General features: G+C 35.6%; 1 protein-coding gene across 3 annotated transcripts; it reads left to right on the plus strand.

The window, feature by feature from the left end:
* The first annotated feature begins 925 nt into the window (after positions 1 to 925).
* On the plus strand, positions 926 to 14,327 carry LOC102602581 (calumenin-B). Of its 3 annotated transcripts, XR_001473200.1 has the most exons (8): positions 926 to 1,613; positions 1,750 to 1,852; positions 1,968 to 2,033; positions 7,985 to 8,158; positions 8,236 to 8,332; positions 10,539 to 10,671; positions 13,515 to 13,623; positions 14,144 to 14,327. XR_001473200.1 is itself a non-coding variant. In XM_006345244.2 (7 exons), exons 1-6 carry the CDS (start codon positions 1,055 to 1,057, stop codon positions 10,659 to 10,661), a joined length of 1,122 nt encoding a protein of 373 aa, XP_006345306.1. In that variant the 5' UTR covers positions 926 to 1,054; the 3' UTR covers positions 10,662 to 10,671; positions 13,515 to 13,646. The 3 variants fall into 3 exon arrangements, 2 of the variants coding, with proteins under 2 accessions (XP_006345306.1, XP_006345305.1); XM_006345244.2 differs by lacking the exon at positions 14,144 to 14,327 and having other exon boundaries at positions 13,515 to 13,646; XM_006345243.2 differs by lacking the exon at positions 14,144 to 14,327 and having other exon boundaries at positions 10,539 to 10,667; positions 13,515 to 13,646.
* Positions 14,328 to 25,442: the final 11,115 nt, after the last annotated feature.

A 25,442-nucleotide genomic window follows, 5' to 3' on the forward strand; every position in this document is an offset into this window, starting at 1 on the left:
TTACTTTTTGTTTTTCTTCTTATTATTTCTATAAATTATGGAGATTAAATCTATTCGTGAATAATCTGTAGCTTAGAAAAATGATTTTTGAGATGCCTCTGAAAAATAAATGAATGTAATCATTTTGAAATTAACGACGATAAGAAATCGAGAATACTCAAATTAATTCTACAAAATTTTAATATATCATTGTCAATAAGCTTAATTAACTTATATTTTAATTTGTGTGGTGATGTCGGTTCAAAGTGGCCAGAAATATAGATGAACAGAGTCCGACTAACTTTCTTAACTTCAATGCCTGAAAATCTTCTTTCTTATTGCAAAATCAAATTAATTAGTAGATTTAGATTATATAAAGAATGAAAATAAATGAAATAATAAAGTTCAAAAAAAAAAACCCCAAAGAATATGGACGAAGAAGACGATGGCTGAAAAAGGGGGTGGGGTTGATTTCTTGGGTTTATCAAGAAATTAATTTTAAATAAAAAATGATTTTAATTATTTTAATGCCAAATGTCAATAAAACAAAAAATGTACAAGTTCTTAGAAAATAAATAAAAATAAAATGATATTTGGAACCTGTTCACACGCTTAATGTTAAGTAAGGTATACTTAAATTGCCACACCAGCGTTTTGTGTTTAATAAGTATATATTTTGAACAATTTCAGTGTTTAATAAGTACAAGTTCTAATTAAGATATCTAAGTGAATTATGGAGACAACTTTAAGGGGCGATGAATGACTTAAGCCTTTTTTTTTTTTTAAAAAAAACTTTGAAGCCTTGATAGACACGCCATACTCATTTTTAGTAAGAGGCAGAGGGGAGAGTGTTTGACATGGCAGGAGTTGATTGGTGAGAAGAATGTAAATTTGGTTGCAGGCGTGCCACCTCCTCCCTATTTTAGATCTATCTATTTTCATACATACATACATACCTATTCAAACACATCTAAAGATCGGTTGTCCCAATCTGAGTCTAATTTGTCAACTATTTGTTGGCGAAGAAGATCGATCTGCTGCCCCTTTGCTTGGTTGTTGATATTTAGATGAGGAAATGGGGAAAGCTTTAGTGATTATCTACATCACAGCTGCTGTGCTCCTTCTATTCCTCATCTCTCACTCTCCTTCTCCTTCCAACAAACCTAAGCGTCATCGCCGACTTAAATTGCGCTCCAACTTCACTTTTGACTCACATCCTACCCACCATGAACATATTCCCTTTGATCCTTTAGTTGCCCAAATCGAACGCCAACGTGAGGATAAGGAATGGGAGAAGCAGTATATTGACGGCCATCATCATCAATTAATACATGAACCTGCTCCTGGTCAAGAATCTCAGCCTGAATGGGAAGACTTTATGGATGCTGAAGATTATCTCAATGATGAACACAAGTTCAATGTAACTGATAGACTTGTATTATTGTTTCCCAAGATTGATGTCCACCCATCTGATGGTTTCGTCACTGACCATGAGTTGACGGACTGGAATCTGGAGCAGACCCGGAAGGAGGTTTTGCATAGGACTCAAAGAGATATGGAAGTTCATGACAAAAATCATGATGGTTTTGTCTCTTTCCATGAGTATGAGCCTCCCAGTTGGGTTCGGAATTCAGGTTTTGTCTCTTTCCACTGTTTCAGTAATCCATTGTTTAGTAACTCACCGCAATCACAGTATCTCAACTCTATATCTGCTCACTTTCTTTATATATTTAATCTGTCACAAATTTTGATGTGGTTATGCTGCAACAGATAATACTTCTTTTGGATATGATATGGGCTGGTGGAAAGAAGATCACTTTAATGCGTCAGATATAGATGGAGATGGGCTTCTAAACATTACTGAGTTCAATGAGTAAGTTACTGCTAGGCTAGGAAAACTTTTTACTACCCTTACCTCCTTTGCTTAATAGTTCTGTGAACTTCATTTGATGATTCCAATAACTTCTTTCTTTATTGTGATTTCTTAGCTTTCTACATCCCGCTGATACGAGCAACCCCAAACTACTTCACTGGCTCTGCAAGGAGGAAATAAGGTTCAGTAGATTTGCTTCTATAACAATTTTTTAAATAAGAGCTTTATTCATTTTTCTGATTTTTTTTCTCCAGTATAAAAGTCTTCTTTTACAAGTTGTTAATGTGCCAGTTGCTATTTGCTGCACCTACCATCAAATCTTCTTTTCATTTGCATATTTTTTGGGTGTCATGATTTTTCTTGCTGGCTGGGAAGTTTAATCAGAATGATATGCAGGAACCTTTAGAAGAAGTCATATCAAGTGAAACAAGGGTTACAAATGAAAAGAAAGAGGGAGGTTTGGGAGTGAGGAATTTGAAATTACATAACAAGAGTTTATTACTTGAGTGGCTGTGGAGATATAATAGGCGAGGTGATGAAATTTGGGAAAAGCTATGCTAATAAATGCTATATATGGTAAGAATGATTGTTGGAAACAATACCCTCCACAATTGAGAACAACAGGGCATATTTGGGAAGACATTGATGGGATGTGTGATGCGTTTTTACAGTATACTAGATTAGAAGTGGGTAAAGGATCCATGATTAAATTTTGGACAGATTTCTAATATGGGAATGTAGATTTCAGACGCAGGTATCCAGACTTGATCAGATGTTCTGTGCTTAAGGATGTATATGTTTCCGAGTTTCATTCCATCTCTTGCTTGAATCTAGAATTCAGACTAGATGATTGAGAACTGGAAACTTTCTGTCAACTTACTCAACAGTTGGATCCTATTTAAATTGATCAAAACAAGAAGGATGCATTGATTTGGGTGAATAGCAAGGATAAAATGTTCTCTGTTAGTGACAACAAACTGTTGTTACAGAGGAATGGTCAGGGAACATCTAATTGACCTTGGAAGATCATCTGGAAGTCTAAAGCTCCCGGTAAAGCTCCCTCCCTTTGATGGATTGTCACTTGGGAGGCCTGTTTGACATAAAATAATTTAATAGAAGAGGAGTTTCACTTTAAGTAATAGATGCTATTTGTGTGAAGAAGACCAGGAAACAGCGGAATATCTTTTTTTGCATTGCATAGTTTCCTGAGACTGCTGGGAATTGCTTTTAATGTAACTGGTGTTTCTTATGCCCTTGAAGATTAAGAACATATTGCTGGAAAAGTCAAAGGATGTCTAGAAACCTGAAACAGATTTGGAGAACCATTCCCAGATTCATTTTTTGGACTATATGGCTGGAAAGAAATAAGGCTTGCTTTGAAGGAAAAAGGATGCAGGTTTCTAGAATTCAGAACTCTAGCAGTAGGGTAGATAGCCTGGATCAGTACATGGATCTCTTAATCTTGCTAGGAGGAATTACTTGATGTGCTGATGTTTCTTGTGCTATTGGTTTTAACTTTTCGGTACCATCTTGGTACTTCATTAATAAAACTTGACCTTGTAAAAGAAAAGAAAGACGTGAAACAAGGCATTATGTGTGGTTCTTTTCAACTGATCTGACCAGTTTGATATTAGGAATAGTCGTCTTTAGATCACAAGCGACCTAATTTCTTTATCCTATTCCTGGTGGTATCAGAATGCTGGTATGTCGGGATAACTAATCTGTCTTTCCAGGAAAATGTTTTTCTCCAGAAAAGATTTTAAGTTCAATCATTTTATTCAAGCTCTTCTCTAGGATCCATGTTCTGGGGAAAAGAGTCGCATGTATGACATTTGCCTCAATGACAGTCCATTACTGCTGGAAAAAAAAGCCACGGTGAATTCCTTCTGTTCCAGGAGTTGGTCATATTATACCAGCCTTAGTCAAACCCTTGAGATCAGCAGATTCTTCCTTCCTGATTCAGAGCAATAAAAGAGGCACTCAAGCTCTCTCAGAGATAAGTTTCTGGCGCTCTGCCTCCATCCAGTATTTTGACAACAAACCTTCTTGCGGAACATTTCTTGTCACCCGCAAGAAGTTTGCCTACTGATCCCCCTCTTTAACTGCATTGCTGCTAGGGTCTGTCTCCAATACATTTCTTATGTTTGAGTTTCCTTTCAATAACTTCTTTGATTTTTCCTCCAGCATATCCGATTTCTCTTGTTGCTATGGTGGTCTAAGCTCCTTCATAATACTTTTGGGTTGATATAATCTCTACCTAAACCTGATTCTACTATCTTTAAGCTTATTTTAGTAACTATTACTGTCCTTTTTGGAGGTCTAGAAGTTGGATCCTTGTTACCTCCGATAATTATTTAATCTTCACTGTGTTACTTCTCTGGATATTCTCTTTTTGCAGCTCATTGAATCTGGGAAAAAAAGAGGGCAGTCCAGTGCTCTAACCTGCATGGGGTCTAGAGAAGGGCTGAACCACAGTTTGTTTATTTTACATAACCTTAGCTTGCATTTTTGCTGAAGGTTGTTTCCCACGGCTTAAACCCATAACCTTTTGGTCATATGGTGCCAATGGTTATTGATGCACATAGTTTGTTTCAGTGTTTTCAAAAACATTTTTGGGGCGAGTCCCAGGATGAGTCTCAGGGAGGGGCATACCAAAAACGCTCTAGGGCGTAAATTAAAAACGTAGATCCATAAGGCGTAAGTCCTAAAATTTGAGGCGTAAGCCCTGAGCATAAAAACGTAAGTCCTGGGCGTAAAAACGTACGCCCGAGCGTTTTTAATTTATTTTTTTGAACTTTTTTTGCGTTAAATCATATTTTTATTATTGGTGTAATGATATTTCTCAAATAGTAATTATAATACTTTTTTTCTTCATTATTGATTAGTAATACTTATCTCAAATAACAATCATAAATCATTGAAAGGTTTACTTTTGCTTATTTTATTAGTAATAAAACTATAAAGTTGAATATACATGAAACTACACCCCGTAGATCCATGGGACTTACGCCTCGCCCCGTACGGTATAAAACGCCTCGCCTCACTCCCCCGCCTTTTAAAACACTGGTTTGTTTTGAATCTCTCTCTATATATATATTGTTTTGAATCTATATATATATATTGATGCACATAGTTTGTTTTGAATCTATATTTTCTAGTATAAATGTTTTATATCTTAAACATACCATTAATTTTGACAATGTTTTGTACATAATAGATTTCAGTCATACACTTCAAAGAAAAAATTATTATACTTCATTCATACCATTAAAATAAAATCAAAATATGCACTTTGAGAAAAAACCAAAGAAGATATAGTATTCAATCCTATAATGAGAGAAGGAGAGAAAATATTAACCACTAAAATTTATTCATTATTTATGGATGAGAGAAAAGGGGAGGTGATTAATAAGATATTAAAAGGAGTTGATCCCTGATCTTTGTGGACATTATTCATGTTTATATATTATCAACTATATTTATTATATAAATTGTTGTTTTAAAAATGTTTAGAAAGTTTGGATATTAATGCAAATAACTTTTAGAAAAATGAGTTATCTCGTGAAACTCTCTAAAATGAAAGCGTCTGGGTAAATTTATATTTGACCATATAATTTTAGTGGGTTGGATTAAGTGGGGCGGGTCAATAAGATGGTTAAAATGAGTATCTTATCGTTTCTTAAAAATTTAGCTTAAAATATGAAAAAATCATTAAAATTGGTTGGGTTACTTTCAAGGTGGAATACAAATAGTTGAGTGACTTTTGGGTTATAAAACAAAGTTGAGTGACTTTCGAAGTGAGCTACCCTGAGTTAAGTGACTTTTGGATTATTAAACAAAGTTGAGTGACTTTCTAAATGAACTTCCCTGAGTTGAGTGACCATATGTGTATCATGAAGTATTAAATTAAGAAAAAAATAATAGATTACAAGGCTCCTAATAGATCTACAAGATCTTCTTCATCCTCTATATATACATTATTGTTTATGTTAAATTAGGTCTTAGTAGACGCCCTCAGGTCAGGGAATAGAGCTAACTGCATCGGAAAAAATAGCAATTCCTAGTCCGAATCCTGGACCTGGTTCACACTTGAAAGCAACAATTCTTCTTCCAATTTTGTACATAAAATTGTGTATATAAAGAAGAGTTCATCCTTCTTCAAAGAGATAAAGTAACACAGCCCTTTAAGATAGAGGCTTCCGTTATCGTTAGAATCCCGGGGCGGGGGTCTAACTCACACCCCAAAAGCTAGCTCTAAGGGAGGAGGATTGCCCAAGCCTTATAAGGAGTCCACCCATCTCATTAACCACGAATGTATGACTTTTGTCATTCTTTAACACTCCACCTCTCGCCCAGTGCTTAGCATATGGTGTGTGGGCAATTTTTGATATTTGGGGCCCAACATTGGGTGAGATTGCCTTGCTTTGATACCATGAGAAGAAGAAGAGATATTGGGAATAGAATTGTTGATTATTGGGAATAGAATTGTTGATTATTCTCTCAAGTTGATGGAATTAAATACTTGTTACAGATTATATAAATAAAGAAAGAATAATAAAATAAGGGATTACTGGAATATCACAATATCCTAAATGCTTAATTAAAGGGATTAGAGAATATTTTCATATCCAGCCTATCTAATTATACCATAATAAACACACCAAAAATAAAAGGCATAATACATATATTGGATCCTAAACTTGGCTTCAAATTTTAACTTTGACCTCCAACTTTCAAAGTGCACAAACAGACACTTTAACTATCCAACTTTTAAATAAATAAACACACGATTTTTGCAGCCAAAGAGTGTGAAATGCAAACGCTCCAACGTGTATTAGTGAGCCACTCAATGGCTGCCAACTAATTAAATATTTTACACGTCATTTTAGAACTAAAAACAATCAAAATTAATTTTAATTTATATACAAGAATCAAAATTAATTTCTCCTAATGGTTTTTAGAGCTTGGAGCTCATTGTTTGACGGAGCTTAGAGGTTTGTTGATGGCTGGCTTCTTGGTTTAGGTGTTTGTGGTTGTTGGGTCTGTTTTCATGGGGTTTGGGGGGTCATTTGGATTCTCGCCGAAGATGGCGGATCTGATGGGTTTGGGGTCGGGTATTTGGTGGGTTTAGCGAGCTCGAAGCTCGTTCGCTTCATGGGTTGTGCTCCGGTGTGAGGAAGAAGGAGAACGGCTGGGTATTTGGTGGCGTTTTGCCTGAAAATGAACGGAGGTTTTGGGTTGCCGGAGATTGGCCGGAATTCGGGGGGTAGAGTTGTCATTTCAGCATTTTTTTACTGTTGTGGGACTCGAAAATTACTCCTAACTCGCGCAGAATACGTGCACATCACGCGTTTTACCAAGTAGGATTCGCGTGTTTATTTATTAAAAGGTTGGATAATTAAAGTGCCTGTTTGTGCACTATGAAAGTTGGAGGTCAAAATTAAAATTTGAAGCCAAGTTTAGGGTCCAATATATGTATTATGAGATACAACACAATTCCATTTTTCCCTTACTTTTTTGTTCTCTTCTTTCTTTCCTTTCAAGTGTAGGGAGTGAAAGGGCAATAGAATTAGGTCATAGAACTATATAAACTCATCCATATGCCAGAAAACTTTGATCTTTTAAGTGGTGTATGAACCTAATCATGTATCATTGAAGTAGATTCTTCAACATTTTGAGCAAAATAAAAGGATGCTAAAGGAAAATACGGCTTCCAGCATTGGAAGATTATGCAGGAAAAAAAGAAACAAAAAGAATTGTAAACAATGACTTTAGCGGCTCCAGCTTAAATAAATAACAATCCTATACCAATTATCTAAAGCTTTTAACATTCTCCATTAACAAGCTCGTGACACTTCTTAAGAACTTGTACAGTATCAAGTATAAGTATAGCTTATAAGATAAATGTTCCATTGGCATATGTGCATTAAAATGTAGGTCTGGTAAATTACTGGAGATTCTACTAGTTTTGAGTTTCAAACTGTTTTGTGCCTTGCAATTTTTTATTTGCTAGTCTTTGGTTTTGTTAATGAACATGCTTTAGAGATAATTTACTGTAGAGAAGCAGTCCTTCCTAGGTGAACACTGTTTATAATAATTTGATTTCTTTTCTTGCTCTCCTTTTTATTTCAGGGAGAGAGATAGTGACACAGATGGTAAGGTTAATTTCAACGAGTTCTTTCACGGGCTGTTTGACTTGGTAAGAAACTATGACGAGGAGAGTCATGATACTTCTCATCATTCTGAGGATTCAGAAGAGTCTCCAGCCAGAAAGTTGTTTGCTGAGCTTGATAAAGATGGAGATGGGTAAGAAACTAGACATCTGTTTCAGTAATTGTTTCGAGTAAATTCATCAACAAACCTTTAAATTTGATTTTATGCAGATATTTGTCAGAAGCTGAATTGCTACCTATAATTGGAAAGCTTCATCCATCAGAGCGTTACTATGCCAAACAACAAGCAGATTACATCATACAGCAGGTAATTTTTACTGAACTGAAGTGCCTGATTTAATAGAGTGCTGAATTGACTTATTACTCCTTACTATTACCAACTAGTACTTGCATGTTTGCATTATCTTTATTTCTTAAGCTATAACCAAACTACTGCCATTGATTTGCTTTTTGCCTGCTTAGGAGCTATAGGTGGCTATAGCTTGTATTTTGGAGGGAAATTGCTTATTATACTGCTATTTTGAAGGGAACTAGCCCGGTTCGTGCCATTTTTTATTATAACAATGGTTGTTTTTTGGTTTCTCCTCAAATTAATGTGGAGGTTATACTTATTTAAAAACCTTTGATTATTTTCTATTCATCTTTTGTACTTTGAAGTCTCTCTCTCTTTCTTAAAATTCAGGTAGAAAACACTTGTTCTAATTTTCAAGTTCAAAATTCAAAACACAAACTTGCAAATTGCATTGATATATTGAAATTCAAATTTATACTTGATAAAATTAAAGACTCGTTGATCCTTTGAATTATTTTTTTTTTCAAATTTATATCCGGATACAAATTCCAGTATTAGTTTGGTTATTCACTTATTTGCTAGTTCAAATATTTGAATATTAAAGTTCGAAGTATAAAATACAAACTTAAAACACTCAATATAATTTCAAAATTGTAACTAAATAAAAAAAATTAAACCAAACTGGCCCTATCTCGGATTGGGCCGAACCACCTTTTTAATAGGTTGTGGGATGTGACTTGAGCCTTGGGGTTTGCTCCCTTTCAAGGTCTCAAGTTCGAAACCCACTGGGTGCAAACAATTTCTGAGGGCCATCGGACTGAGTAAAACCTGAATTAACCGTGGTGCACTTGCGGGAAACTCCTTGCCGAGGGCCTGTGCACCCCTGGGATTAGTCGGGGCTCAAAGAGACTCGGACACCCGGTGCAAATCAAAAAAAAAGACTCGTTGATCCTTTGAATTATTTTTTTTTTCAAATTTATATCCGGATACAAATTCCAGTATTAGTTTGGTTATTCACTTATTTGCTAGTTCAAATATTTGAATATTAAAGTTCGAAGTATAAAATACAAACTTAAAACACTCAATATAATTTCAAAATTGTAACTAAATAAAAAAAATTAAACCAAACTGGCCCTATCTCGGATTGGGCCGAACCACCTTTTTAATAGGTTGTGGGATGTGACTTGAGCCTTGGGGTTTGCTCCCTTTCAAGGTCTCAAGTTCGAAACCCACTGGGTGCAAACAATTTCTGAGGGCCATCGGACTGAGTAAAACCTGAATTAACCGTGGTGCACTTGCGGGAAACTCCTTGCCGAGGGCCTGTGCACCCCTGGGATTAGTCGGGGCTCAAAGAGACTCGGACACCCGGTGCAAATAAAAAAAAAAAAAAAAAAAAAAAATAGGTTGTGGGATGTGCCCGCTTGCCTCCCTTGAAAAATTAGCTCGGCCGAAACCAGGCCCATTAAGGACAGCCCTGCCCGGCCCCATTCTGGAATTGATGGGCTTACCCTTAATGGGTGGGGTTGGTCCTGGCCTGGCCCACTCGACAAGTCCATTGTTGAATAATGTTAGTCTGTTTTTCTCAAGAAAGGATTTACTGTCATCAAAAACTATTTCTGCCTAATCAGGAGCTATTTGCTCTTAGTTCTAAGTTGTCCTCTTTAGAATGTATTTCTGGATGACTTGGAAGGTACACTGTTCACAGATAGGTCTTGTCAAAAGAGAAGCTACATTGAAGTAACAATTCAAACAATTTTGTACCATCTGTGATGTAATAATCTCCTAAAGCATAGCTTTTAGTTGGAAAGTACACTTTTATTTCCAGTAACTCAGTTTTAGTATACATTAATAAATCTTGTGGGAAGTACTTGTCTCTTGTTATTGGTGAAAAATACAATGTAGTGGTGTGGGTGTCTGCTTTTTTCTGTTTTAATTTTATGCATCTATTAATGGAGATATTTCACAAAAATAGAAAGGAATTGCACAAAAAGTTCCCAATGTTGTTCCCCTTTGCAAACTAGTGAATCTGAAACCCTTTAATGTGATTGAATCTTTAGCAAATTTAAAAACTTTAATATTGGTGGATCGCACTTTCGCGTGCAAAACTGAACTATTTCGATACAAAATAGATTCATAATGCACCTCATTCTTGTTCGCTGATTGTTCTTGGATAGTGAGTAGGAAATAGTGTGTTCAGTAATTGTACCATGTTTTTTCTCAGGCTGATGCAGATAAAGACGGAAGGCTTACTCTGAAAGAGATGATTGATAGCCCGTATGTTTTCTATAGTGCAATATTCAACGAGGATGATGAAGACTATGAAGACCATGATGAGTTCCGTTAGTTCAAGGTAGGTAGGATACTTTCTATCCCTTTATTCTTTTGCTTCTTTTTCAATGGCTGTCTTTCTTTCCCTGGACTCCCTAGTTCGCTCCTAATTTAAGAGCTATTTGTTTCATACGAGTTTATTCATCAGATCTAGACAAGGATGGTTTCATACTCTACTTTTCTGAGAACTTGTAATTGTATTCCTCGGCATTAAGGATATGTTGGAGACCTCCAAAAAGTTTATCAACAGAGAAACTATAGCCCAAACAAATTGAACTTCATTTTCCACATTAGCTAGTTTACACCAAAATGAAAATTCACGATGAAAGTCCACTTCATCTTCTTCCATTTCTTTCCTTCCATATTGTCCACTAAATTCACGATGGAACTGCTCTCCACCATCTCTTCAGCGACTTGCTAGCCCCTCTCCTAATCCAACAACTTAAAATGTCCGTTGTGTGTTCTGGCATAGTCCGGTTGTTACCTGTGAGGCTAAAGAAGAGTGACCACTATTGGTCCGTCACTTTACAATGCAGGAACAGATTACTGTTTGTCTCTGCAGTCTCTTTTTTTTTTTTTTGAAGAAGGTAACTTGTATTATGAACAAAAGGAATACTCCGAAAAGTATTCCAGTAATAATTACAACAAAATTATAGTGGGAGAGGTGTCCCTACTAAGGCTTCATAAATAATCTAAAATACTAGGAATATCCTCTTCTTCTTGAGGATATTCGTGTTTACACCAAAAAAGAAAAGGACTAGACAATTCATCTTCAATTTCTGCGGAGAGCAACTCTTGTTTTCGAAACATCTCTGGTTCCTTTCCATCCATATATAGTCCGCCAAATGCAGGCGGGGACAATCTTCCATCTCTCCCTGTGTCTTGATTGATTCCCATCTCTATTCCAGCAAGCTAGAGATGTCAAGGACATGCTTTCAAGGCCTCCAATGCTCTAGTTTTGTTTGCGGTACTAAGCAGTTCTCATCATGATGTGTCCAAGTACTAGGCCGGGCTGAAGGTGCTAAGGATGCGCTTCAAGGTCTCTAATACTTTAGCCTTGTTTGTGGCGCTACTAATAACGCAAATGTATTGCAAGGGAGAACAGGTTTCTAGACAGCTGAGGGTCATGGTGTGGTGACTTGAGGGTCATGGTGTGGTGACTTGAGTGTCACCACGAAGTTAGTCACCAGAGGGTGCAGGTGTGGAGACACCGTCCAAGTGAACACCGGGAGGTGCAGTGCAGATGCAGCTTGGACAAAACTTGGGAGGAGGAAGTGCGAGTGACTTTGATTGAAATTGCTGTAACAATATCGAATTTTGGTAAGGTCCTTTTACCCTCTACACTATTTAATAGTGTATTTTAAAGGTATATATGTGTCCACGTGGACATCATAAATATTGCAATATTATAAATAGTAACGTGTCCACGTGGGCACATATATACCTTTAAAATACACTATTAAATAGTGTAGAGGGTAAAAGGACCTTACCAAAATTCGATAGCAAATTCGGCCAAAATTGGAGTATTTTTCAGACCCTTTTCCCAGTAAGGAAAGTTCTAAATATTAGGAAAAAAGTTAAGTAACAATTTTGCTTTATGTAAAATCTACTTTTAAAGGGTAAAAAAGTCTTATCACCAATTCACATAGGGGCTTCGTGCTTTTATAATAGTGTTAGATAGATAGGGTAATGTCTTCAACACTTTGAATCAGAAATTTTCAATTGTCCTGCAACCATTTTTTCCCCTACTATCATAGATCTATAGATTCTACTAATACAGTTGGCTACTTGTCTTGCATTTATGAGCGGAAGTGATCAGATGCTCTAATTGTCAATTAGTTCTTCTAAAATAACTTTTTTGTTTTGAAGTCAGTTCCATTGATCTTGAAAAGCAGGGAATACTCTTTTTGATGTGTTTTTCTAGGGTATTAGGGTAGAAGGTTAGTACGTAGTGTAATGTTGTTTTGCTTAGGGTGATTGATGTTTGCCAGCATACTAGTTGCATTACTGTAGTTCTTGTTTTGATATCCATTATTATTTACTATTGTTTTCAGTACTCTATCCTATTATATCGTTTATTGTGTTTTGATTATTGCATTATTTTTGTGTTGTTGCTACCTTCTGGTATTTCTTGCTATATTTTCTTTTTTGTATCTGGAATTGTTGCATCTGAGCCAAAAGTCTTTCGGAAACCTCTCTACCTCCATGATGTAGTGGTAAGGTCTGTGTACATTCTACCTTCCCCAACCTTCCCCAGACTACACTTTGTGTGATTTTACTGGGTATATTGTTGTTGTTGATGTGTTTTTCTAGGATGCATATTTAGTGAAACCAGTGAACCTGGGAATGTTGGAGGTGTACATAAATTAGTTTCTTTTTCCTTTTGGGACAATGGGGTTACTAGGGGAAAATTGGAAGTTCAAGAAATGTTGAAGGTGCAAATTTCAATCTTTCAGGTGGTTGAAATACTCCTTGCCATGAAATGGAAAACTAGAGTCTGTAAATTAAGTTACACCGATAAGTAGTAGTATCATCTGTTTTTGTCCAGAAATTTTCTTCAGAACGTTTATCAACATCCATAATGTGCAAATTTCATATCTTAGGCAAAAGCACCCCCTTTTTTGGACATTCAGTTCCCCTATTAGGCTATTGCAGGGAATACTAGATAACAAAGCACACTACTTATCTGCTGCCCATACCTCAGATGATACTGCTATCGATATTTCCTTGAATCTAATCAGAGGAGTGCTAATTCTGATTTATATTACTTGATCATCACTCAAAAATCTCAACCTATCTGTTATTGTCTATTTACAGATATCTGCATTACTTTGTCGAATGACATGATGCACTTTGTTTGTGTTTGCAGGATGGTAACACGTCTAACCTGGCCTCAGTTACTCGTGCATGATACTTTCCAGTTAGGTAGATGTTTGAAATTTTTATGCCATCTCACCAAAAGATATATGTGGTGTGACATCAATGTTTTATTTATCAGATAGTTATATGTGGTGTGACATCAATGTTTTATTTATCAGATAGTTATATGTGGTGTGACATCAATGTTTTATTTATCAGATAGTTATATGTGGTGTGACATCAATGTTTTATTTATCAGATAGTTATATGTGGTGTGACATCAATGTTTTATTTATCAGATAGTTATATGTGGTGTGACATCAATGTTTTATTTATCAGATAGTTATATGTGGTGTGACATCAATGTTTTATTTATCAGATAGTTATATGTGGTGTGACATCAATGTTTTATTTATCAGATAGTTATATGTGGTGTGACATCAATGTTTTATTTATCAGATAGTTATATGTGGTGTGACATCAATGTTTTATTTATCAGATAGTTATATGTGGTGTGACATCAATGTTTTATTTATCAGATAGTTATATGTGGTGTGACATCAATGTTTTATTTATCAGATAGTTATATGTGGTGTGACATCAATGTTTTATTTATCAGATAGTTATATGTGGTGTGACATCAATGTTTTATTTATCAGATAGTTTTCTTTGTAATCAACCATTATCGACGACATCATGCTAATGCATTTGCATATTCAGGATCTACCATTGTTTCATTGAGGAATTTTAGTTGGACAAACTTGATAAGCACACAATTTGTTTTTCCAGCCAATTTTTTTTTTCAATGTGAATAATTTGTTTTTATGGTATCCCTTTGCAAAGGCTAAAGATAATTAGTTTTTTAATCTCTCCATCAAAGCCGCTTGAGATGTTGTCGTGCCGTCTGTTGCTACCATTTTTCAACTGATGTGTTGCTGGAGGATCTACTGATAAGTTTACTCTTGAAAAAATGGATTCTTGTTTTTTATTAGAAGAGGAGTTGTCTAGTAAATTTATTGGCAAGAAAATAAATTTGAATAATCGAACAATTTCTCAGTGTTTACTAGGAAATAGTACATTTAAATTTGTAAGTTTATAAAAATTTGAATAATCGAACAATTTCTCAGTGTTTACTAGGAAATAGTACATTTAAATTTGTTAGTTTATAAAAATTTGAATAATCAAACAATGTCCACAAATACTTCAGTTCCATTTGTTTGATTCATGTGCAGATCAACAAATATTTTCCTCTACCACAACGCTTGATTCACTGCTGTTGTTGCAGCCATAAATTCTGTCTCTGCAGTGGATTGAGCCACAATGTGCTGCTTCATTGAGCACCATGAAAACATTCCTAAGCCAAGACTAAAACACTGTGCTCTTCATGTTATCTGTCCAATCACTATTAGAATACCCAAGAAGTTTCAAATCTAATTTTTTTAAAACTTGACACCATAATGAATGTTACCTTTGATGTATCTGACAACTTGTTTTTGCTGCATTTAGATGCACCTCACTAGCACAACGCATGAACCTTGATAGTATGCTTACATCATACAAAATATCGAGTCTTGTAGTGTGAGATACATCAAACAATCGACTACGCCTCTGAAATATGTTTCCTCCACTTTCTATGCTCCATAATTCTTGCTTAGTTTCTCTTTTTTGTTCATAGGAGTACTCATCTCCTTGCAATCTTTCATGTTGAACTTTTTGAGAATTTCCTTAGCATATTTCTTCTGGCAAATGAAAACTTCATCCTATCCCTACTTGATTTCCATACTAAGAAAATAGGACATTAGACCAAGGTCAGTCCTTTTGAAGGGTTGCATCATTTCTTGCTCGAAATTTTCGATATGCTTTGTATTGCTTCCTATAACTAACACATCATCCACATATATAGACACAATAAGAATATCAATGCCATGATGTTTAACAGGAAGAGTAGATTCTGATAAACTGTTTTCAAAGCCTAAGCCCAGTAAATGGCCATCTATTTGACCATGCCAGGCCCTAAGTGCCTCTTTAAGTCCACTAAGTGCCTTTCTTAGCCTATAAACTGTCTTCCTTTACTTTTGCCACAAGGCCTTCGGGCTCCTCAACACAAATTTCTTCTTGAAAAAATCCATCAAAGAATGTTGATTTGACATCTATCTGGTACACTTTTCAGCCCAATTGTGCAACAAGAGCAAGAAGTAACCTGATTGTGTCAAGCCTAACTACTGGTGCAAATGTATCAAAATAATCCACACAAAAAAATTGAGCATATCCCTTAACTACAAGCCTTGCTTTATTCTTGTTCACTAAACCATCTGCATTAAGCTTGGTTCTAAAGACCCATTTCAACCCAATTATCTTTTTGTCTTCAGGTTGATCAACAAGCTCCCAAGTCATGTTCTTCTCAATCTTAAACAACTCTTCTTTCATTGCAACCACCAATTTTTTATCATTCTTGGCTTCATTGTACCTAATAGGTTCACATACGACTACATTGCATCTCTGATATATATATATATATATATATATATATCTATCTATCAGTGAGTTGTCAAGTACTTTAACGGTAAATGATCCACCATTTCATCTTGTCGTGAGAGTGATATTTTCTTTTCAAAAAACTTGTAGGAGACTTTTCTGCTTTTTCAAAAGAGTTAAGGACAATTTTCTTTGAATCTTCCCAACACCACTCTTCATACTTTATAAAATATACAACTCTACTAAAGATTATATTATCAGTTTGTGGTTGGAAGACTTTATATGCCTTTGAAACTGAACTATATCCAATAAAAATGCCTGGGACATATTTTTTTTATCTAGCTTATCTCATTTAACTTGAGGAACGTAGGAAAAGCATAGACAACCTAACACTTAAAGGAAATTTAATGAAGGTTTAAATCCATACCAAGCTTCAAAAGGAGTTCAGTCTTTCACTGCCTTTGTGGGAAGCCTGTTTTGAAGAAAAACTGATGTATTTTCTGCCTCTACCTAAAATTTCTTTAGCAAGTTCTTCTCATGCAACATGCATCTGATCATCTCCATAATGTGTTTGTTCCTTCTCTCACTTACTCCATTTTGTTATGGAGTATAGGGAGTAGTAAGTTGATGATGAATCTCTGCTTCCTCACATAACATGTTGAACTGGTGAGAAGTGTATTCCCTTCCATTATTTGTTCTTATGGATAGGATTTTACAATAAGCTTCATTTTCTACTTTTGCTTTGAACTTTCGAAAGACATTAGCAGCCTTTGACTTTTGCTTGAGAAAGTATAATCCAACACATGTAGGTTAGATCATCAACAAAAATGATATAGTAAAGACTACCTTTTAGAGAAGGAGTCCTTTGAGGTCGTACTATATTAATATGAATTAGTTGCAATTTGTCGAGGCTCTTCAAGTTGTCTTTGAAAATGGAAATCTGTTTTGTTTTCCATATTGACACGCAAAACAATTTGAAGAATTTACTTCTAAAACAAGCAAGTCCTTAACTATTTTTGCTTTTTGCATTTTAAGCAACCCTTCTTAGTGATAGTGTTCGAGTCTCTTGTGCCATACTTCTGCAACACTTTCTTTGGCTGTAAAAACAACATGGTCCTCCTCAAATGGATCTAATGAGAAACTTTTGCCTCTCATTTTTACTTTTTACATTTCTTCATCTAAAGCATCCTTGATCAAGCAATGTTTATGTTCAAAATTTAAATTGTGGCCTTTTTCCATCAATTGATCAACACTAAGCAAGTGTTGATCTATGTCAGGTACATAAAGCACATCAAAAATTATTTTAGTACCTGAGTGACTTGGAATAGCAATGATTCCTTTTCCTCTTACAGGAAGCTGGTTGCCATTACCTGTATAGACTTTAGTAATGGACGTGGGCTTCAATTCCTTTAAGCGAGACATGTCATTTTTCATGTAATTAGTGCACCCACTGTCAATCAGCCAACACTCACTCGATGATCTGCTTGAAAAACATGTAGCAACAAAAAGTTGATCTTCTTTCTCACCATCAACAATATGAGCCTTGACTTCTTGTTGCTGACCATTGTTTTTACAAATGACAACTTCATGCCTAAGTTGATTGCATTTATTGCATCTAGCATCAGGCCTTGTCCAATATTTGTATGGTGGATGGCCTTTCTTGTTACAATGCTTACAAAGAGGATAACTTTTCTTTGACTGTGTAGCTTTTTCTTTGGTAGTACTTGTTGAAATGCCTTCATCATTCTTCTTATTATTCTTCTTTCTGTTTTTGCCTCCATCTTGAGGCTTGGGAAGCAATGCTCCCTCGGTATTTCCTTCTTCTCTCATGACCCTTCGTTGTTCTTGAGCATGCAAAACATTCAACAACTCTGTGAAGGTGATCTTGGACAGAACCTTAGTGATTTCCAAAGTAGTTATGGTCTTCAAATTTTTTTGACATAGTTATCAAAATCTTTTCAGCAATACGTGAATCATTGAACACGGAACCAAGAAATCTTACCCTGTTTTCTATGTTCAAGAGCCTTTTAGAGTAATCTTTGATGGTTTTGGTTTATTTCATCTTCTACATCTTGAAATCTCTTATAAGATTTAGCTCTTGCATACCTCTGATCTTTTCATCCCCTTCATATTCTGCCTTGAGATAAATCCAAATTGCTTTGAATGACTTTAGAGACATAATTCGAATGAAAATTGAAGAATATACTGCTGAAAATAAACATGCATTTTCCTTTGATTTTCTGGTTTTCTGTCTTTATGGTTCTTGATCTAGGCCATAATATGATTGTTAGGCAATAAAGGAACTTCACAATCCTTTTCAACTGCCTCCCACATGCCTATGTCATCTAGATAGGTTTCCATCCTTACTATCCAAATATGATAGTTATCACCATTAAAAACAGGTAGTTCCATTACTGAAAAACTTGATTTTGCTTCCATAATTCATAAACTTGTCTTCTTGATTTCAATCCTAACTTTGATGAAACACCCACAGATCCCTTAAGAAATAAATCTCTGATACCAATTGTTAGTTTAAAGAGAAGGAAGAACATAAAATTTTGGTTTCTCTTGTTATTGACCAAGTGGGAACATCAATTTGATAAACCAACAAAGAAATATTAATGAAAGCAAAATTACTTACTTCAATATAAATCCAGACTAATTTATAGAGTTTATAAGTTAACTAAAATAAAGAAACCAACTCCTAAAGATTACGGATAAGATAGAAACTAATTAACTGCTAAATAGTAAATAACTATCCTACAATATAAAGAACATGGACTGGTGCAGTTCTTATGCATATTTCTAACAAAAATTTTAGAAGGTCAAAAACATCGTAATTAAGCTTTTTAGGTTAGTTAATGGCAATTGAATATTGTGCAATAAAAAAAATAAAGAATTGGAAAATGAATATGAAAGTAGTAAATATGTAGATATTAGGCTCAGTATTGTCGTGAATGTCGGTTCTGGGGATCGGAGGTTACTATGAGAATATTAAGACTTCAAATCAAAACAAAGTAAAATTTAGAACTCAAGAATAAAAGAGTTAATATTCTATTTCTTTATGATTCAGAATGAATTTACAATGTTTGTAGTAAACTATCTATCGGTTATATCAATGGGACATCACCCAATAGAAATGCTCTTCTCAAACTCTGAACTACTACAACCAAAAAGAGAGGTCATGTGTTAAAGTCATTAGGGACGACAATTATTATTCGTGATGCACTCTGATGGTCAATACAAACTTGTTTGTGTGCCTGCCTCTACTATCCCGTCTCTTTGTCCATGTCATAAGGACTTGATACCACTTTCGTAGTGCTTTTCCTTTTACTCCAAGGATGCTCTCTGGACATCAATATGTTAGCATTGACAGTTGCTCTCCATCCTAAGATGTTATCGCCACGTGTTTTTTTCCTTTACTACCACATAATTCAACCCAACAATGTCCATTTGCCACTTCACGAGACCGTTATCAATTATAGTGATTCTCCTGGTTGGTGCACCACTTAAGCAAAGCGTCACACTTTTTGATGGATGCCCTAACATCCTGTTCCATTTGAGGCCAGGAATATTATGCCCTTATTATTTTAAGTATCAGCGAATCCGCACACACTCCTTTATCATATAGTTGGTTTTGCCTGGCTCAAGTCACCAAGGAAGAGGTCCTCTTCTATATAAACTTCCACCCATCAAACATTTTAGCACGGGTTCTGAGAGCCCGAGAAACCTTTGCATATTATGGGAATTTCTCAGCCTTCAAATATTTGACAAAATCTTTTCCCTTGTCCCACACCAGGCTTTTCGAGTTTACTTCTCCATGTCCTAGGCCTCTAATGCAGAGTGCAATAGGTGTACCACTGTGTTGCTCCCTAGGTCGTCTATTTTCGTTGGGCATCTGCTTCTTTCGTTATGATTCTTGGGTATATGTGCCAATGTCCATTTCTTATATTAGGATAAACATGTCTAGACCTGGTTAAGAATTTAAGCATTTTCTCATCTTTTGCCTCATAGGTCTGTCAACTTGGCTTACCACCAATTGGGAATCATAGAGCCTAGTTCATGAGTTAGTTAGATACATGCAAAAAGGGCTTCATACTCAGACTCATTGTTAGTAAGGGGTGTTGGAAAACTATATGCACAACATAATCATACCAGAATCATATTGCTTACATGAATAATAAATAACTAATAATGTTTATGTTAGAAAAGATATAATCATGCTAGAACACATAAATTTGTTGAAATTTAATTCAAGAATTACCTCTTGAAGTGTGAGCAGATACCTTCAAACGAATCCACAAATTAGACAGATCTTCAAGCGAATCTACAAGATAGACAACAACTTTGCAATCTTCTATAATGTTCCTAAGCTCACATTCGAACTCTTTCAATACTTGGGTAGGCAAGTATTGTATAGAAAACTTATTCTTTCTAGGGTTAGAAGAATCCCTAATTATAGAAATTTCTTCCCATTCCAAAAAGGAGAAACAAAAACACACGTTTTTTCTTGAACCAAAACTTTACACGTTAGTTTTCTTTTTAAAAGAAAACCGACCTTTGTCTCCTCTTTCCCCCCCTTAGAAATAGAATTCTAAGTTCTATTTAAATATGAGCATTGTAGGAACCACATAATTTATTATCGAGGCTTCTTATTATGGAAATAATTTGAAATAATTAATTTGAATTATTATTACCATAGTAAATTACAAATCATTCCACTAGAAATTCGTAATTGTACCCCTCTATTTATATTTTAAAATTTCCCATTAAACGCTTATGTAATTCCCCATGTCACGATTACAAATACTATTCAATAAATTTATTTACTGATGAATTTAATTCAATGATTAATTTCCTTTAGAGTACTGCTTAACTTATTTCATATATCAAATTCCTAAATTCACTTGCAAGACTTAACACGATGAAAACTTTATAAGCTTCTCAAAAAGGTATATTATCAATTTCTCTATCGAGACATGGATTCCATCAACTAACTTATTATTTCACCAATATATATTATTATTATCCAGTCTACCAGGCATATTGACCCATCTCATATTCTCACCTTTTAATAAATCAAAACGATACTTAATATATACCGATCATCATAATTATATCATGATTAATAATATAAGTACATTTATTAGTTTAGAGAATATGGTTTTGTCAGCTAGTCTAAAACAACTATCTCTACTCGGTCCCGTTCAATACATACAAAATGCACTAGCACAAAAAGTTGAAAGTATAACATTCTCATAATCAAGATAAATTACATATAATCTTGTGCTACAATCGTACCGATGACATTTCCAATTTCCATCCTAGATTGTGAGCAAAAAACTTTATACTTATAAAAACTGATGATATAATCCTCTCTATATAAGCTAAAAACTCTATACAATAAATCATCTACTATATAAGTATACAGACACCATAAATGAATATATGATTTATTAAAATATTTATTAAAACTGAATAAATAATTATTCTATAATGAATACTATATCTAAGCATATGGTTAATAGAATATATCCCAAACAATCTCCCATTTAGACTTTAACCATCATAATTGTTATAATGTACTATATCTAAATGCATGGTTAATAGTATATACCCTAACAATCTCCCACATAGATATTTAATCTTGAATATTGTTAGAATACTATTCCTAAACACATGATTAATAGTATATACCCTAACAATATCCCACTTAGACGCTTAACAATGCATTTACAACTTTCACAGGCATTACATTATTTTTTATCGAAAGAAATTTACCAAGTTGTTCATGCAATTCGTCTGGTAGTGCTTCGTCATAACCAATCAAGTTTGCACTAGATCTAGAGGGACCTTATAATGAAACCTTCCAAGAGTGTACTTCTTTTCGGGAGTTCCATCATAAAAGTTTTCTCAAGCATAAAAAACAAATCAATCTTCGTTATGATTCTCCCACTACAACTAAGTATTACTATTAAAATAACACTTCCATGTTCTTGAGTTTTAATTTTTTCTTCAAAACCTTTCATTATTGAAATATTAACAAATTCTTCATGTAGTATTCTTTAATTTGCTCAACATCACTCCTACTAGTTGAGGTAGTAGTTTTCTTATGTCTAGTAAAGTTTCTCCCACTACTTAATTTCAATGGAACGTTCTGACATACCAATTAGATGTTGCTGAGTGTATGCAATTGACTTATTTTCTATTTCTTTATTTAGTCCCTGTAAAACTAGTTTACTTCTAGGAACATGATTTACTAAATGATACTTTTCTAGAATTTGGCAGTTGTGCTAACAATTGTCTTATTTTCTTTAGGACAGTAAAATAAACCTTCTTTCGTTCTTTAGGATATCCAACTTATCACGCCCCAAACTCGAGGGGCCCAACTGGCTCCCAATGCCAAAACTCTGGCCCGAGCTGACCCTGCTGAACCATTTCTTACTAGCGCATGCCAGCCACACACAATCAAGAAAACAAACAAGTATATCTCGGCTTAAAACTAAGCCATCGGTCGGCAAGGCACCTGTCAACTGATCTATAAAAGAAACAGCTACTCCCATGAGATCATATAAACAAATAGCCAACTAGCACAAAATTCCTGATTGGGCCGTTGAGGCCACCATGATATCTATACCAAAACTAAAAGAAGGTATATATCAATACAATACATCAAATAGCTCACAAGCTTCAACAAACCAACAACATAGGCCAGTATGGCAATAACGTAGCTATACACCCCACACACTAGTCTGCAAGCCTCTAAGAGTAGTAAAGATTAGCGGGACAGGGTCCCAGCCTACACATTAATATATATACAACGAAAGGTAACAAACCTGCCAACTCTGGCTGCTCCGGAGGAAAGGGGCTAGCCAACCAGATAAAAGTCAATCCTGCTGCGGAGGTGGTCTACTCGGTCGTTTGTCAGGACCTGTATGCATGAATGCAGCGCCCCAAGGCAATGGGGAGTCAGTACAAAATAATGTACAGAGTATGAAAGGTAATAGACTATGAGGAGGTATCCTGATATACTGGAATAATCTGATAAATAAATCAAGGATAAAATAAGTGTACTGACCTGCTCCTAAATCTAAACTTATCAAAAATAATAAAACAACAACCTAACCAAGCCCCCATAAGCCTGGCAGGTACAAACAACACACAAGACCACCTACTCAGGCCCCCATAAGCCTAGAAGGTGCCAATCAGCCTACATACCCCTATCGGTAGTCCCCTAGCCCCGTAGGCAGCACATAGCACTCTTAGGCATCAACATAGCTTATAGACAACTCATAGCCCTCTTAGGTAACACCATGGCCCTGTAGGAAGCACATAGACTTCTTAGGCGTCAATATAGCCCTGTAGGCAACTCATAGCCCTTTTAGGCATCCATATAGCCCTGTAGACAGAACATAGCCCTTCTAGGCATATGTCACATTCCTGCAGCTAACCACAATAGCCCCAAGGGCAACAAAAACAATTCAATTGCTAAAAGCGAGCAATTTAGTTATAAGCAACCTATACAAATAGACTCTAAGTCGTGTCCAACATAGGGACGCTACTAACTGAATAAAAATCCCGACAACGGAGGATTATATCAACTCGAGCAGCCAACAATCAACAATAATGGCTATAAGTATAACAAGGATAACAACCCAATTACAATGCTCCTAAGCTTTAAGGAAACAAGTCGTAAGTAGGGAATAGCCTTAACATAACTTTCCAATGAACGCTCGAAAGACCGTAGTTCCTTCACGAAAGTTGTTCCTTATGTCCTAAGCTTCGCAAACACTATATATACATAGTTGGTACGCACCTATAAACAGTTCATAATTAATCTTAAATCGGTAGATTTTCCATATTGCCCCAACTTGTCGAAACGTCCGTAGAAAATCATAAAAACAACCATAAAAGGGTAATTCCCGAAATGATTACCTTAGTTAATCAAATGTAAACCTTGAAGAAACACCAATAACTACAAATTTATATCTTCAAAAACAGCTCCAAACGCAGCTAATAGAAGGGAAAAACGATTGCCACGTGTAGGGATTATGTTTCTAGGCACGGGGGTAATGTTTAATGGTAGAAATCGTCAAAAACTAACCTTCATCAGTCTAGAACTCCATAGGAACCCTCCCTTAAGCTTTCTCTCTAATTTGAATTTGAAATGGAATGTTTTCATGGCTTAAAACGTTATATAAGCCGACATACCATATTTTTGACCCGACCCGGATCCAACCCGGATTCTTTCTCGGTAGTCCCTAGTAAAACCCTCATAAGTTTTTACTCCGATATCAATTCGATACGGGGTTTTGTGCGTTGCAAACTAGACTCGTAGGCCTTCGATTTAATGGGTGATAGGCCTTCTAACTCTTTCTATATTGGGAGAAACATCCAAGACATTTGACCTAAATTTTATAGAAATCTTTAAAAAGGAACTTACGATAACTTTCGCCCACTTTTATTTTGCCACTTACTTAACATCAAAACTTGAGATACAACCCTTGAACACTTAAATTATGACATACCACATCATTTTTAATTTATTACTCACCCTCCTTGTCTTTCCACGAAGATACGAGTTAATTTAGACGTTTTGGAAAGTTGGGGTGTTACATCCTTCCCCCCTTAGAAACATTCGTTCTCGAATCATACCAACTTTGTCACTATCCAGGCACCTAAAATGCAAAAAGTCTAACCTAGGCGTCTCACATGATGACATAAATTGCTAAGCATTATAGCTCCTCAATAACAGTGTGAGGAAATATACAACGTCATCAACAATAATAATAAGCAACAATATAAATAAATCAGATATGTATCTTACCTTACTGCACCAATATAAACTGATATGCCATCACCCTTGGATATGAAACAAGTGAGGATATTTGGACCTCATGCCATCCTCAGCCTCCCAGGTCACCTCTTCTCTATTCTTGTTTCTCCACAATACTTTAACCGAAGCCACCTCTTTGGTCCTCAATTTACGGACCTGCCGATCTAATATGTCAACTGGAGTTTCCTCGTAGGACAACTTCTTTGTTATCTGAACATCCTCAACTGGGACAACCCGAGAAGGGTCTCCTACGCACTTCCGTAGCATAGATACATGGAAAACAGGATTAACAGATTCTAGCCCCGAAGGCAATTCTAAGTCATAAGCCACTCGTCCTTCCCTCCGAAGGATCCGGTATGGCCCAATGAATCTTGGACTAATATTGCCTTTTTCGCCAAATCTCATAACCCCCCTTCATAGGCGAGACTTTTAAGAATACCCAATCATCGACGCAAAAATCTAAGTCCCTTCGTCGCACATCTGAGTATTACTTCTGTCGGCTTTGAGCAGTTAACAACCTCTCCCGTATGAGCTTGACCTGCTCCACTGTCTGCTGTACTAAGTCGGGTCCAATCAACCCTGACTCACCTACCTCGAACCATCCAATGGGGGACCTACATTTTCGCC

This window comes from Solanum tuberosum, unplaced genomic scaffold, assembly GCF_000226075.1.
Source record: "Solanum tuberosum cultivar DM 1-3 516 R44 unplaced genomic scaffold, SolTub_3.0 scf00066, whole genome shotgun sequence".
NCBI classification, from domain to species: Eukaryota; Viridiplantae; Streptophyta; class Magnoliopsida; order Solanales; family Solanaceae; genus Solanum; species Solanum tuberosum.

Excerpts from the sequence above, each read along its gene's own strand:
- LOC102602581 (XM_006345244.2), top strand. The coding sequence starts at position 1,055 with ATGGGGAAAGCTTTAGTGATTATCTACATCACAGCTGCTGTGCTCCTT. Across the intron at positions 1,853-1,967 it reads AACATTACTGAGTTCAATGA|CTTTCTACATCCCGCTGATA; the intron begins GTAAGTTACTGC and ends GTGATTTCTTAG. Across the intron at positions 8,333-10,538 it reads CAGATTACATCATACAGCAG|GCTGATGCAGATAAAGACGG; the intron begins GTAATTTTTACT and ends GTTTTTTCTCAG.